At 35.4% G+C, this 12,861-nt stretch overlaps 1 protein-coding gene across 2 annotated transcripts in view; it reads left to right on the top strand.

The window, feature by feature from the left end:
* LOC107707351 (SPARC (osteonectin), cwcv and kazal like domains proteoglycan 2) overlaps positions 1–12,861 on the top strand; it is a 42,233-nt gene that overhangs the window by 24,460 nt on the left and 4,912 nt on the right. For both annotated transcript variants that reach the window (XM_016511350.1, XM_016511343.1), the window contains 5 exons: positions 3,453–3,567; positions 4,484–4,592; positions 5,928–6,042; positions 6,782–6,901; positions 7,598–7,816. In XM_016511350.1, the coding sequence (XP_016366836.1) occupies positions 3,453–3,567; positions 4,484–4,592; positions 5,928–6,042; positions 6,782–6,901; positions 7,598–7,816 (678 nt within the window). The remainder of the gene's footprint in view (positions 1–3,452; positions 3,568–4,483; positions 4,593–5,927; positions 6,043–6,781; positions 6,902–7,597; positions 7,817–12,861) is intronic.

The raw sequence follows: 12,861 nt of genomic DNA, 5'->3' as shown, positions 1-12,861 counted from the left end.
AAAAAAAAAAAAAAAAAAAAATATATATATATATATATATGAATTTATATAGATATAGATTCAAAATAACCTTTTAAAAATTACCTTACCTTACCTTTTATTTATTTTTATTTTTTTTACTAATGTGGAAATAGGTTTCCATATTATACACACACATCCACAATACACTATAATTCAGTTTGGGGTCAGTACACTGTAAAAAAAAAAAGTCCCGTAAAAAAAAGGGTCAAATGACTGGCAGCTACGGCTGCCAAACAAAAACCGTAAAATTAAAGTAAAATGTCTTAATTTAAACAAGGAAAAATCTGTAAAATAAAAAAAATGTTTACTAAAACTTTTAATGAAAATTTCTGTTAAAATATTGTTTTTGCACTTTATTTGAATTAAGATATTTTACTTTAATTGTACGTTTTTTGTTTGGCAGCCGTAGCTGCCAGTCATTTACCATTTTTTACGAGTTTTTTTTTATATTGTAAGTTTTTTTAAATGTTTTTGAAAGAAGTCTCTTATGCTCACCAAAGCTGCATTTATTTGATTAAAAATACTGTAAAAATTATAACATTGTGAAATATCATTACAATTTAAAAGAACTGTTTTCTATTTGAATATATTTTAAAATGTAATTTATTCCTGTCTTGTCCAGTCCAGTCGATGTCACACGATCCTTCAGAAATGATTCTAATATGCTGATTTGGTGCTCAAGTAAATAGCTCTTATTATTATCAATACTGAAACAGTTGTGCTGCTTAATATCTTTGTGGAAACATTTGTGGAAGACATTTTCTCAGGATTCTTGAATAGGCACTTTTGATCAAATTAATGCATACACTGAATGTATAAATTGAAAAAAAAAAAAAAAAAAAAGTACTTACCCTACACTTTGAGCAGTAGTTCATGTATTTCTTTTTTTTTATCCTGAGTCCTGAAGGCAAAATTTTCAGAGCAGCACATATTCTTGCATATCTATGGCTAATCATCCGTGTCAGATATGATATTATGATCTCATATGAGCTGCACACATCCTGTAAGTTTAATGTGTATTAATAGGTCAACAAAGTGTTGCCAGTATGTGGACAGATTTATCACAAGCAGATGTTTTTTTTTCACATTCCCAGTGTGTGTATACCTGTGAAAAGAACATCTCAGAATTAATAGGCCATCAAGAGGATACAAAGCTTCAGTTCATTAAAAACAAATGGAGACGTCTTTATTCAATCAGCGTGCGTGTTTTATTTATCAGCGTGATTGTATTTTCTCTTTCCTGTGTACACAGCATGTATCGCGTCCTTATCTCTGTGAACCTTTCCCTGCGAGTTGATCTGATATGCTCAGCGTTAAGTGGCTCTGGCTGCTGATGTATATTAGCTGCATTAGCTCAGCCACTGGCTTTGCTTGATAGAGTCAGTAGCTCCTTACTTCTACTCGGCGATTGTAATGATCACATTAAATGCTGCCCTGAGTGTAAACAAAGGATGCGGCGGTGACTGGACGAGAGTCCTCAGCTCTCTAAGCCAGATTTGGCATCGCTTACACATGGAGACCTTTTTTATGTATTTTATAGGGACAAGCTCACAGGGCCACTGTTTGTAAGATATATTTAATGTTAAAAGGAGTGATGATTATGGATAGATCTAGAGAGAGAGAGAGTTTTTTGTTTCTTTTTTTTTTTACTTATACGAGCAGCTAATCAGTCCTCACTCTGGAGTTGGACTGTTGCTATAGCAACACCATTATTCTTGTGTTCTCTTTAATCTGCTTGAGCCTGTTGTGATGAAGTGAGGCTTACCGATCAACCTTGTGCCGTTGTGTATAGACTGTAATAATCTGTCAGTCTTGAGATATTGTTTTTTGTGCAGTGAGGAGTATGAGCTTTTTGTAATACCATATGTAGTATGGTGAGATAAGGTATAAGGTGTAATTATGATGGCTTACTGAAAAACATACAGTAAAATAACATTTTTGTCTCTTAGCTTCTCTAATGCTGTAGCATAGAGAGCATTGCGGATGGACAGGCGCTTTTGAATTTGTGTAATGCAAAATTTTAGTATTTTGCATTAATGTTCTTAAATATGAATCAAAGGGTGCTTGTCATGATATTTTTGTTTTGGTGTAAATAGGAGTTTCCCTAAAGATTCATGATGAAACATTTTAAATTAATAAAAAAGTAATACATTTTAAATTAATAAAATAAATATAAATATAAAAAAAATATGCATAAAAAACATATCGTAATTTTCCTGCTGTTTATTTATGTTCAGGTCAGAGATTGTTATTGTTAACTAAAACTAAAACCATAAAAATGTGTTACTTTAAATAAAATAAATGTTAACAGATATAATGATTATAATAAAAAATTGTAAAAAAAATTTTTTTTATTCAAGCTAGTTGCCAAGGCAAAATTTCTTATTTTCATTTGAACTTTTTTTTTTTACTAAAATAATTAAACCTGAAATAAAAATTCTGAAAAAAACTGTATAGACAATACATTATTTTTTTTTAAATAATAAAAATGACAAAAACACACAGCAAAATTACTAAAACTTTACCTAAAATTAAAATAAAAACCCAAATATTAAGCAAAATAATTAAATTAATAATCAAAAATAATTTCTAATTAAAATAATAAATTCAAAATATCAACAAAAACTAAAATAGTGTATCAGTTACTATAATAACACTGATTCAGGTTGTGGTGGCAGCAAAAAGCCAATAATTAAATATAAATAAATATTAAACGTTTTATTGGAATTAAATACATTATTCATAATATTTATTGAGAGTTTGCAATATTGAAATCTCAGGGAGCATCTAAAAAAAAAAAAAAAAAACCTGAACGCATCTGCATAGCGCAAGTATTGTCACAAACATCTTGTTTTCTGGTGGTGGGCCATGCAGCGGCGGCAATGCAAAGAGTCTATGATGCAAACCCCAGCAGTAGAAGATATCTTGTCTTTGTATATGGCCCTGTCATATTTATTGCATAAAGGTCAGAGTGTTAATTTGTTCAAAGTCAGCGTTTTTCCACGCTCCTCCATGTAATAAATGCAGAGGGGATGTCATTATTGGACCGCTGAGGATTAAAGGCTTGACTGCCTGTGATGACTGCATAAAAAAGCCCCTCCACTTCTTTTGTTTCAACAAGTGAGCGTCCTACAGGAAGACTGCACTCGCCATACAATGACAACCAACGTTGTTGTAAACAGACACTCCTCAAAGGTGGATGGAGCATTGGTGAGAGAGGGTTGTGTAACCCGATTAATAAAGGTAAAGAAGGATGAGTAACTAATGCTCTCAAATGCCTTTGAATTAATTGCCTTTTGAAAAGCAAATGTATTCAGGACTCGTATGTAGTGGAGGGTCTTGTTTACGGGGAGCATCTAAAAAAAAAAAAAAAAACCTGAACGCATCTGAATGCATAGCAGATTATTGGGGTACATCTCTCTTCATTACAGATGTTGACACCACTAAGGATCCTTGCCAGAAGGTCAAATGCAGCCGACATAAGGTGTGTGTCGCACTGGGCTACCAGCGTGCTGTGTGCGTCAACCGCAAAAAGCTGGAGCACAGGTGAGCCCTTCAGCTCCAGCACTGTCTTCATGCACATAACAGTAATACACGACAGGATAGTGTTTGTTTTTTAGGGTATATGAATAAAAGAAACTGGGTGCCATTCTAAGGCACTGTGCAGAATGTAACTGTCCAATCTAGCTTTTCATTATTCATATCATGAAGAATCACGTTTCTGAGCTTTTAAGATTCAGATGATTGGCTGAGTGCGTATGAGCAAAGATGGCTGTTTAGAAAGAAGTCTTAAAGCGTTAGTTCACCCAAAAATGAAAATGAGGCTGTGTTTTACTCACCCCAGAGGCATCCTAGGTGCATATGACTTTCTTCTTTCAGACGAATCCAGTCAGAGTTATATTAAAAATTGTCCTGGCTATTCCAAGCTCTATCATTGCAGTCAGCAGGTGTTGCAGTGCTTCAGTCCAAAAGAAGTGAAATAAAAAGTGCCCATCCATAAAAAAAAATGTCTCATACGGCTCCGGGGGGTGAACAAAGGCCACTCTTAAAATAAATAAATAAAATGGTTATGATCTGTTTATTTCCACAAGCGTTAAAAAATGTTAATTCACTTGTGAAGAGAAAGTCATATTTTTTATAGAGGTGAAATAAGAGCAATTTATTAAAGCATGCACGTGTTGTTTGGTGTCACATTGTGAGGTACACAGATTTAGTCCCTGGATGTTTGTTCTTTTTACAAATTGAACTTGTTCCTGAGGCCGTCCCTAAGGGACTGGTTCTCATTGTAGCGCACAAATAACTACAGAGAATGTTTTGTTAACTTTAAATTAAAAAATGGGCCAATGATGTGCTGTTCCTATGCATTTGAGTGACCAGTGCTCAAGCATGCCTCAGTTTATATCTCATATTGAATATTGATGATATTATTGATGGCATGTTAATATTGACTGATGCGTTTTAGGTTGAAGCAGCAGGTTATTAGACAGCAGCAGGAGAGTAACTGTAAATCTTGCCCAGGATCTTCCTCTGGTCCCGTTTGTGGCTCTGATGGACACAACTACGCCTCTCAGGTACTTCACACAGCATTAAACTTCCTTTAATTGTATTAAAATAAGCTGAACTGCAGAGAAATTGATCATATCCATATGATCAATTTCTCTGCAGTTCAGCTTATTTGAATACAATTGGATTTGTTGCACTTTTGTGCTTGTTCAGACTTTTTTTTTTTGTTCAGAGGTTTTTGTTGGGTCGACCCAAAAATGAGCTTCATATTCGCTAAATCAGTAAATTCCAGCCAGGGATCGGTTTTGCTTTGTCAAATCTTTAAAACAAAATTGAACTTCTGTGGCTGACAGTAGATTAAAATAATTAATCATGCTTAATAATGTTTTTAACTGCATTTAGTTCCTTTACATCCAACATTTGTATAAACTGATGATGCATTTCTGTCAAAGGTGATATTTCATACTTGTTGAGCTTCTGAATCCCACCACACAAGAAAGACCACATATATCTTTCTCTAATTTTGTTAAACATCCCATCTGGATTCATTTATAAAGAAATTTGCTGCTAGGCCTTTCTTGGAGAACGTTTCCCCATGAATGCCCCCAGAACATTTTCCCAGAGAGCGCACAATAATTTGTGAAAGACAAATAGGACATGTCTCATTAAAGGGAAGGAAAAGTACTTAGTAAGTTTGTTGTTTTAAGTGAATCATTGTAATAATGGCCTTATGACTTTAATGACTTTAATATTGTTAATAATAATGATAAATAATATCCAGTATAAATATAATGTCAATATAATGTGAAACACTGATCTAGTCACAAATATTATAACCAAATTAACACTAGCTCAGGTAATTTTTAAGTCAGATCAGGTAAAAATATTTTCTTAGTCCTGTCAACAAACCTGTAAAGAAAATTCATAATCCTTTCACTATCCTGCAACTTTGGACAATGACGTTATTTCTATTCTTGTTATTCTGTGCCATTCAAAAAAACATTCTCTATTATTTTCTGTGACTCATGGATCAATCTGCTTGCGCGGTATGGATAATGGTCTCTATTATACCTTGTATTCTGGCCCTTGACATCCTTAAAAGTCAAAGAATTGTCTGAAGAGATTCTGGGTACTTGGGGATGAAAGAACCGTTCTGTTGAATTATGTATTATCTCTATTATATCTATTTCTGACCTTGTGAGGGAAGAAATGAAGGTTGACATCAGCTTCTTTTAATGAAGATGTCTTGTCTGAACCAGCGATTTTCACTCGTCTGTAGAAATAATTGTGCTCTATCTGGGCTTACAATTCATGCCACTGAACTGGAGCATGTGACACTGGACAAGTGTTATGGCGGCACTGCTTGTTCTTTGTGTGTGTGTGTGTGTTGCACCTGAATTTAGTGCAAACTGGAGCAGCAGGCTTGTCTCACAGGGAAGGAATTGAAAGTAAGATGTACTGGTCTCTGCCCCTGTACTGCCACCGCGGCTCCTGCTACAGACATGGACAGCAAACACGGTATTTACCTGCCACATGCTTCCAACAGCTGCAATTTGGTCTTGCAAAGCTTGTTAATGGGATAGTTTCACCAAAAATTATTTACTCAACCTTGTGTCGTTCAAGACCTGGAACACAAAATAGGATATTTTTTTTAAATCAGTTGTTTTGGACCCCATTAAAAGAGTAGTTAACCCAAAAATTCACCCAATTTTCAGAAAATGTACTCACCCTCAGGCCATCCAAGAAGGAGAAATTTAGCATTACTTCAGAAGAAAGTCAGTCATAAAATTTTGAGTAAATGATGACAGAATGTTAATTTTTGCCTGAGCTATCCCTTTAAGATACTCTTGTAAATAAGCACCTTCTGTCTTGAATGAAGCACAATAGAAGGGCCAGCTTTTAAGTTTATAGGATCATATTTTCATGATAATAATGAATGGTTTTATTCTGAGATTGCTTCTGATGCCATTTGTCTCTTTCACATACCTTTGAGCAGTCTGCAGCTCTCGCTCTTACAACGGCTTTATTGATTTATCAACAGACTATGCTGCTCTTTTTCTTTCTTTGCTGCTTGCTTTGTGAATTTCTGCTGACTTTGATTATGTCTGAATTATGTCTGCCGTCTCCGCAGGCTTTTCTTGTCAAATTCAGAAGGGCAAAAGCAGGATGATTGGTTCTTCACTCTTTAATACCAACGTCTGCCAACACTCCCTTATCTCCTTTCACTGTCTCCGTCTCTCTTCTTTTCTGTCCATAGAGAGTTGCACAGGGCAGGACCTGGCAGATCTGGGAGATCGCCTGCGGGACTGGTTCCAACTGCTCCAAGGCAACGGCAAGCAGAACAGCACGGGGAATCCTGTAGCCAGTTCTGCATCAAGTGAGGCTCTAACATCTATTTAGCCAGTGCTTTTATATTCAGAAATTACAGCAGCTTCACTACGGATCAGCAGCATACAGTGACTCTAACCTCATTTATTTTGGTTGTGTCATTTCAAGAAACGATACAACCATACAGCTGTATTCTTTTTAGTATTTTAAACACGGACCTATGATAATTGGCACTAAAACTGCAGTGTAAAACTTCAGATTCAGGGCTGTTATGTTTGAATTGTGTCCTATCCTGATGGCCAAAGAGCACCAGCAGCATTTTATCCACTCAAAAAGCAGTTTTGCTGAATTGTGAAATGCAGCTGAATGCTTAAGCACTTCAATATAAAATGTACATTTAATGGCAGAAAAAATGACCAGATCAACCATGTGCTCATCAGTTCTCTAACTAGCTATGCCTGTTTTGTTTGATACATTTATATTGTTTGCTTCTAATTTGCTTAGAAAAAAAAGGTCCATGGTTTCCATTAGTGATTTACTGTCTTATCAGCAACATTTGAACAGCTGTTTTGCATTTAAAAGGACATTAATTAAATTTTTACAGCTAATATGATGCAATCATCTATTCTGGCAGAGATGGCTCTTGGAATCCAGTCTAAAAAGCTCACAAAATGCAGAAGTATTACTATATTTAAGCTAGTATTTCTCTTGCGTTAACATGTAGCGTGTGCTTGTTTGTGCACAGTTGTGGACCGAACTCTTGTTGCGACCTGTAAGGATTCTATTGGCTGGATGTTCTCTAAGCTGGACACGAACAGTGACCTGTATCTGGATCAAGCTGAGCTGTCCGCCATTAATCTGGACAAGTATGAAGTGTGCATACGGCCCTTCTTCAACTCCTGTGACTCCTACCGTGATGGCAAAGTCTCCACAGCTGAGTGGTGCCTCTGCTTTTGGAGAGAAAGTGAGTTTTTAGAATCTTTACACAATTAAACCAGGTCTTAATGGTTTTTATAATAATATAATAAAATATTCTATATACTACCAAATATTTAGTACACTACCATTGAAATATTTGGGATCTGCAATATTTTTACATTTTTGAAAAGAAGCCTCGGTAACACTTAGGGACCAATTCTCTCTATTAACTAGTTGTTTATTAGCATGCCTGTTATTAACATACTGGCTGTTTATTAGTACTTATAACCGAATTATATTATGACCGAAGCCTCTTATGAAAAATACAGAAAAACAGTAATGTTGTGATATATTATTATAATTTAAAATAACTGTTTTCTATTTGAATATATTTTAAAATTAATTTATTTCTGTGATGGCAAAGCTGAATGTGCAGCATTATTACTCCAGTCTTCAGTGTCACATGATCCTTCGGAAATCATTCTGATATGATGATTTGGTGCTCACGATACATTTATTATTATTATTATCAATGTTGTGCTGAAAAAAGCTGAAATATATTTTAATAGAGACAATAGATACATAGTTTATGTAGCATTATCAATCCTCTACTGTGACATTTGATCAATTAAATGTGTCCTTGCGGAAAAAATTACTTTCTTAAAATCTTGCTGACCCCAAACTTTTGAACAGTAGTGTATGTCGTTTTTAAAAATTTGCATCATGATAATTAACCAAATTTAATTAAAACATACTGTTGATAAAAAAAAAATTTTTTTTTCATTACATGAACAAATAAAATATTATCAATGCAATACATATATTTACAAAAAAATAATAAAGTTTCATTCCTAATCAATAGTGTCAACTCTGACTAAGATAAGATGGCATTTTAGTAAAATATTTTCATCCAAAGGCAAAGACTCAAAAAAAGTAACACTGTTTTGTGACTCTAACCTCATTTATTTTGGTTGTGTCATTTCAAGAAACGATACAACCATACAGCTGTATTCTTTTTAGTATTTTAAACACGGACCTATGATAATTGGCACTAAAACTGCAGTGTAAAACTTCAGATTCAGGGCTGTTATGTTTGAATTGTGTCCTATCCTGATGGCCAAAGAGCACCAGCAGCATTTTATCCACTCAAAAAGCAGTTTTGCTGAATTGTGAAATGCAGCTGAATGCTTAAGCACTTCAATATAAAATGTACATTTAATGGCAGAAAAAATGACCAGATCAACCATGTGCTCATCAGTTCTCTAACTAGCTATGCCTGTTTTGTTTGATACATTTATATTGTTTGCTTCTAATTTGCTTAGAAAAAAAAGGTCCATGGTTTCCATTAGTGATTTACTGTCTTATCAGCAACATTTGAACAGCTGTTTTGCATTTAAAAGGACATTAATTAAATTTTTACAGCTAATATGATGCAATCATCTATTCTGGCAGAGATGGCTCTTGGAATCCAGTCTAAAAAGCTCACAAAATGCAGAAGTATTACTATATTTAAGCTAGTATTTCTCTTGCGTTAACATGTAGCGTGTGCTTGTTTGTGCACAGTTGTGGACCGAACTCTTGTTGCGACCTGTAAGGATTCTATTGGCTGGATGTTCTCTAAGCTGGACACGAACAGTGACCTGTATCTGGATCAAGCTGAGCTGTCTGCCATTAATCTGGACAAGTATGAAGTGTGCATACGGCCCTTCTTCAACTCCTGTGACTCCTACCGTGATGGCAAAGTCTCCACAGCTGAGTGGTGCCTCTGCTTTTGGAGAGAAAGTGAGTTTTTAGAATCTTTACACAATTAAACCAGGTCTTAATGGTTTTTATAATAATATAATAAAATATTCTATATACTACCAAATATTTAGTACACTACCATTGAAATATTTGGGATCTGCAATATTTTTACATTTTTGAAAAGAAGCCTCGGTAACACTTAGGGACCAATTCTCTCTATTAACTAGTTGTTTATTAGCATGCCTGTTATTAACATACTGGCTGTTTATTAGTACTTATAACCGAATTATATTATGACCGAAGCCTCTTATGAAAAATACAGAAAAACAGTAATGTTGTGATATATTATTATAATTTAAAATAACTGTTTTCTATTTGAATATATTTTAAAATTAATTTATTTCTGTGATGGCAAAGCTGAATGTGCAGCATTATTACTCCAGTCTTCAGTGTCACATGATCCTTCGGAAATCATTCTGATATGATGATTTGGTGCTCACGATACATTTATTATTATTATTATCAATGTTGTGCTGAAAAAAGCTGAAATATATTTTAATAGAGACAATAGATACATAGTTTATGTAGCATTATCAATCCTCTACTGTGACATTTGATCAATTAAATGTGTCCTTGCGGAAAAAATTACTTTCTTAAAATCTTGCTGACCCCAAACTTTTGAACAGTAGTGTATGTCGTTTTTAAAAATTTGCATCATGATAATTAACCAAATTTAATTAAAACATACTGTTGATAAAAAAAAAATTTTTTTTTCATTACATGAACAAATAAAATATTATCAATGCAATACATATATTTACAAAAAAATAATAAAGTTTCATTCCTAATCAATAGTGTCAACTCTGACTAAGATAAGATGGCATTTTAGTAAAATATTTTCATCCAAAGGCAAAGACTCAAAAAAAGTAACACTGTTTTGACATTGAAACATTACACACGTCAGATTTGAAATCAGCTCTAACTGGGATCGTTGCCTCAGCATTGCACATTTGTGCCCTGCACCTTGCTGGTCAGTGCCACGGTCCACAGTTTGCTCTGCTTGGTTATAACAGCGTGACAGAAGGGGGACACATGGCCGAACATCAGTGCCAGCACTAGTCTGTGTTTGAGCATGTTGAGCACTGCTTCAGAGAGTTAGGGCTTTCAAATCTGAAATGACGTTTGAATTGGATTTGAGGGGCATATTTGGTTTCCATTACAAAAGCCTAGAAGACGATATTGCATGCAAAGGTTGGTCGCAGAGCGCATTTATTTTACATCAGCATGCACTGGACTGGCGGTAAAGATAAAGAAGACACCAGTCGGTGGAGGCAGGGCTTTAGAAAAATCCATCTGTGTGCTGAGAGTTCTGCAGACTCATGCCACTAACTCATTCAGTTTGCACTGGATTAAGTTTAATTGGTTTTCTAAATATAATCAAACATTAAAGGGGGAGGGGAACCGTATGTTTGGATTATTGTAATCCAAATCTTTCATTTTCTCTACAAACACCCCCGTTGGATAGAAAATGAGAGATGGGAGAGCTGGAGAAGGCATAAATTGACCTTTAGCTGTTTGTGGCATGTGGAGAGAGTGATTTACAGTATTCATTTTGACGAGATGCATAAGTCTGGAGGAATTGCTATTCAGTGTGTGTTGCTAGGGTGACCGACAGTCAGTGTGTGTGTGTGTGTGTGTGTGTGTCAGCGGGGGAGAGCGTAGGTCTGTTTGCATGTGCATGTGTTTATCGCAACATGCTCTACATATTAATGAGACTCGTAAGTGTGATCTTTTGTTTGAGGAATTCTTTTTGAGTGTGTGTGTGTTTACTTAAACCATGGAGCATTGCAAGTTTCTTGACACAAACAGACATATGCTGCACTGTGCATCGCACTGGAGGGGCACAGAGCTGTATCTTAGCAGTATCTTAACACACACATACACACACACACACACACTAGACCAGCCTGGCTCTTGTTTGATGTGATTCTGCTCACGATATGTGGCTGGGCACTCTCATTTCTCCTGAGTAGGGCACAGTTGCTTTTGGCCTGTCACACTTTGTCTTCCCCTTGTATTTCCCCCGGTGGATAGGAAATGGCCATTGCAGAGGGAAAAACAACATCAGTGTTGGTTGTTGACAGCCTGCTCAGCCTCAAACTCTCTGGGACTAAAACCAGTCAGACAGAAGCCCACTGCATTTTTTTAGACTTGACCTGTCCGGGCCTCACATAGTGATAGTGTTGAAGCATTGGCGAATATTCCAGTATGTGCTGCACTGATTTATTTATTAAAGGAAACATTCTGTCATCATTTACTAACCTTCATGTCATTCCCGAACCTGTATTACTCTCTTTCCTATGTGGAATACAAAAGAAGATGTTTGGGAGAATGTCCAGGCTGCTCTTTTCCTTGTAATGGAAGTAAATGGGGACTAGGGCTGTTTACCATTAAAGTGGTCCTTACGATTTGTATGCTACTTTCGAAGTCTTCTGGATTCATACTCGTATAATATCTTTGTGTGATACCAAATCTTGCTTGACAGCAGTGGTGTGTGGTATGTGTCATTTGAAATAATATTGTATTTGTTGTTTTAACATTGTGTTAGCTGACATTTAGTATGTTTCAGAAACAAAAACAGGAACAGTCCACACATTCACTGAGTCATGTAAAAATACTTCCAACCAAGCTAAAAAAGAAGTGTTGTGTGAATTTGCGTTTTTGAACAAATTGTTTGAGTAAATGATTCACTAACTCATTGAGTCATAAAGTCACTTGCTTGGTTTTTGAATGAATAAGCAGCAACATAAATACATAAATAAATAGAATGAATGATTTACTCATTAAGACAGGGACTTGCCACCTACTGGCAGTTTTAGTTTCATATTATAATATAACAATATAATTTCATTTTAAAATAATTTTATATTCCAGTATTCACAATTTAATTTTTAAAAGACTATAGTGTAATTAGGTTAGAAAATGTCAGTATTAATGTTTTCATGTATGGTGAATAAAGAAAAATAAGTAGCTCTGTTGTCACAGAGTCGAACTCCGTGATTCCCTCTTCCGGCCATCAGAGGGCTCCCTCACCCGAATATTGACTCTTACACTCTCACACTACATTTCCCATCAGCCCCGTATCTGGCACTGATCACCTAGCCCAGCTGTAGCCCATCAGCTGGCCTATATAAACAGTCTGTTCCTTCCAGCTTATTGCGAAGTCTTGTTTTACTGCGGTTTACATTTCTGAGCGTTTTTCTCTGTTTTGCCTGCCTGTTGTGACCCTGTCTGTACCTCGTTGATGATACTCTGCTACCTGCCTTCTGGATTATCCGCCTTGTCTCT

The sequence above is a fragment of the Sinocyclocheilus rhinocerous genome, unplaced genomic scaffold (genome assembly GCF_001515625.1).
Source record: "Sinocyclocheilus rhinocerous isolate Xijiao unplaced genomic scaffold, SAMN03320098_v1.1 scaffold1243, whole genome shotgun sequence".
NCBI classification, from domain to species: domain Eukaryota; kingdom Metazoa; phylum Chordata; class Actinopteri; order Cypriniformes; family Cyprinidae; genus Sinocyclocheilus; species Sinocyclocheilus rhinocerous.
Note: the sequence above shows the minus strand (reverse complement) of the source record. Positions and strands in the feature narration are given on the sequence as shown.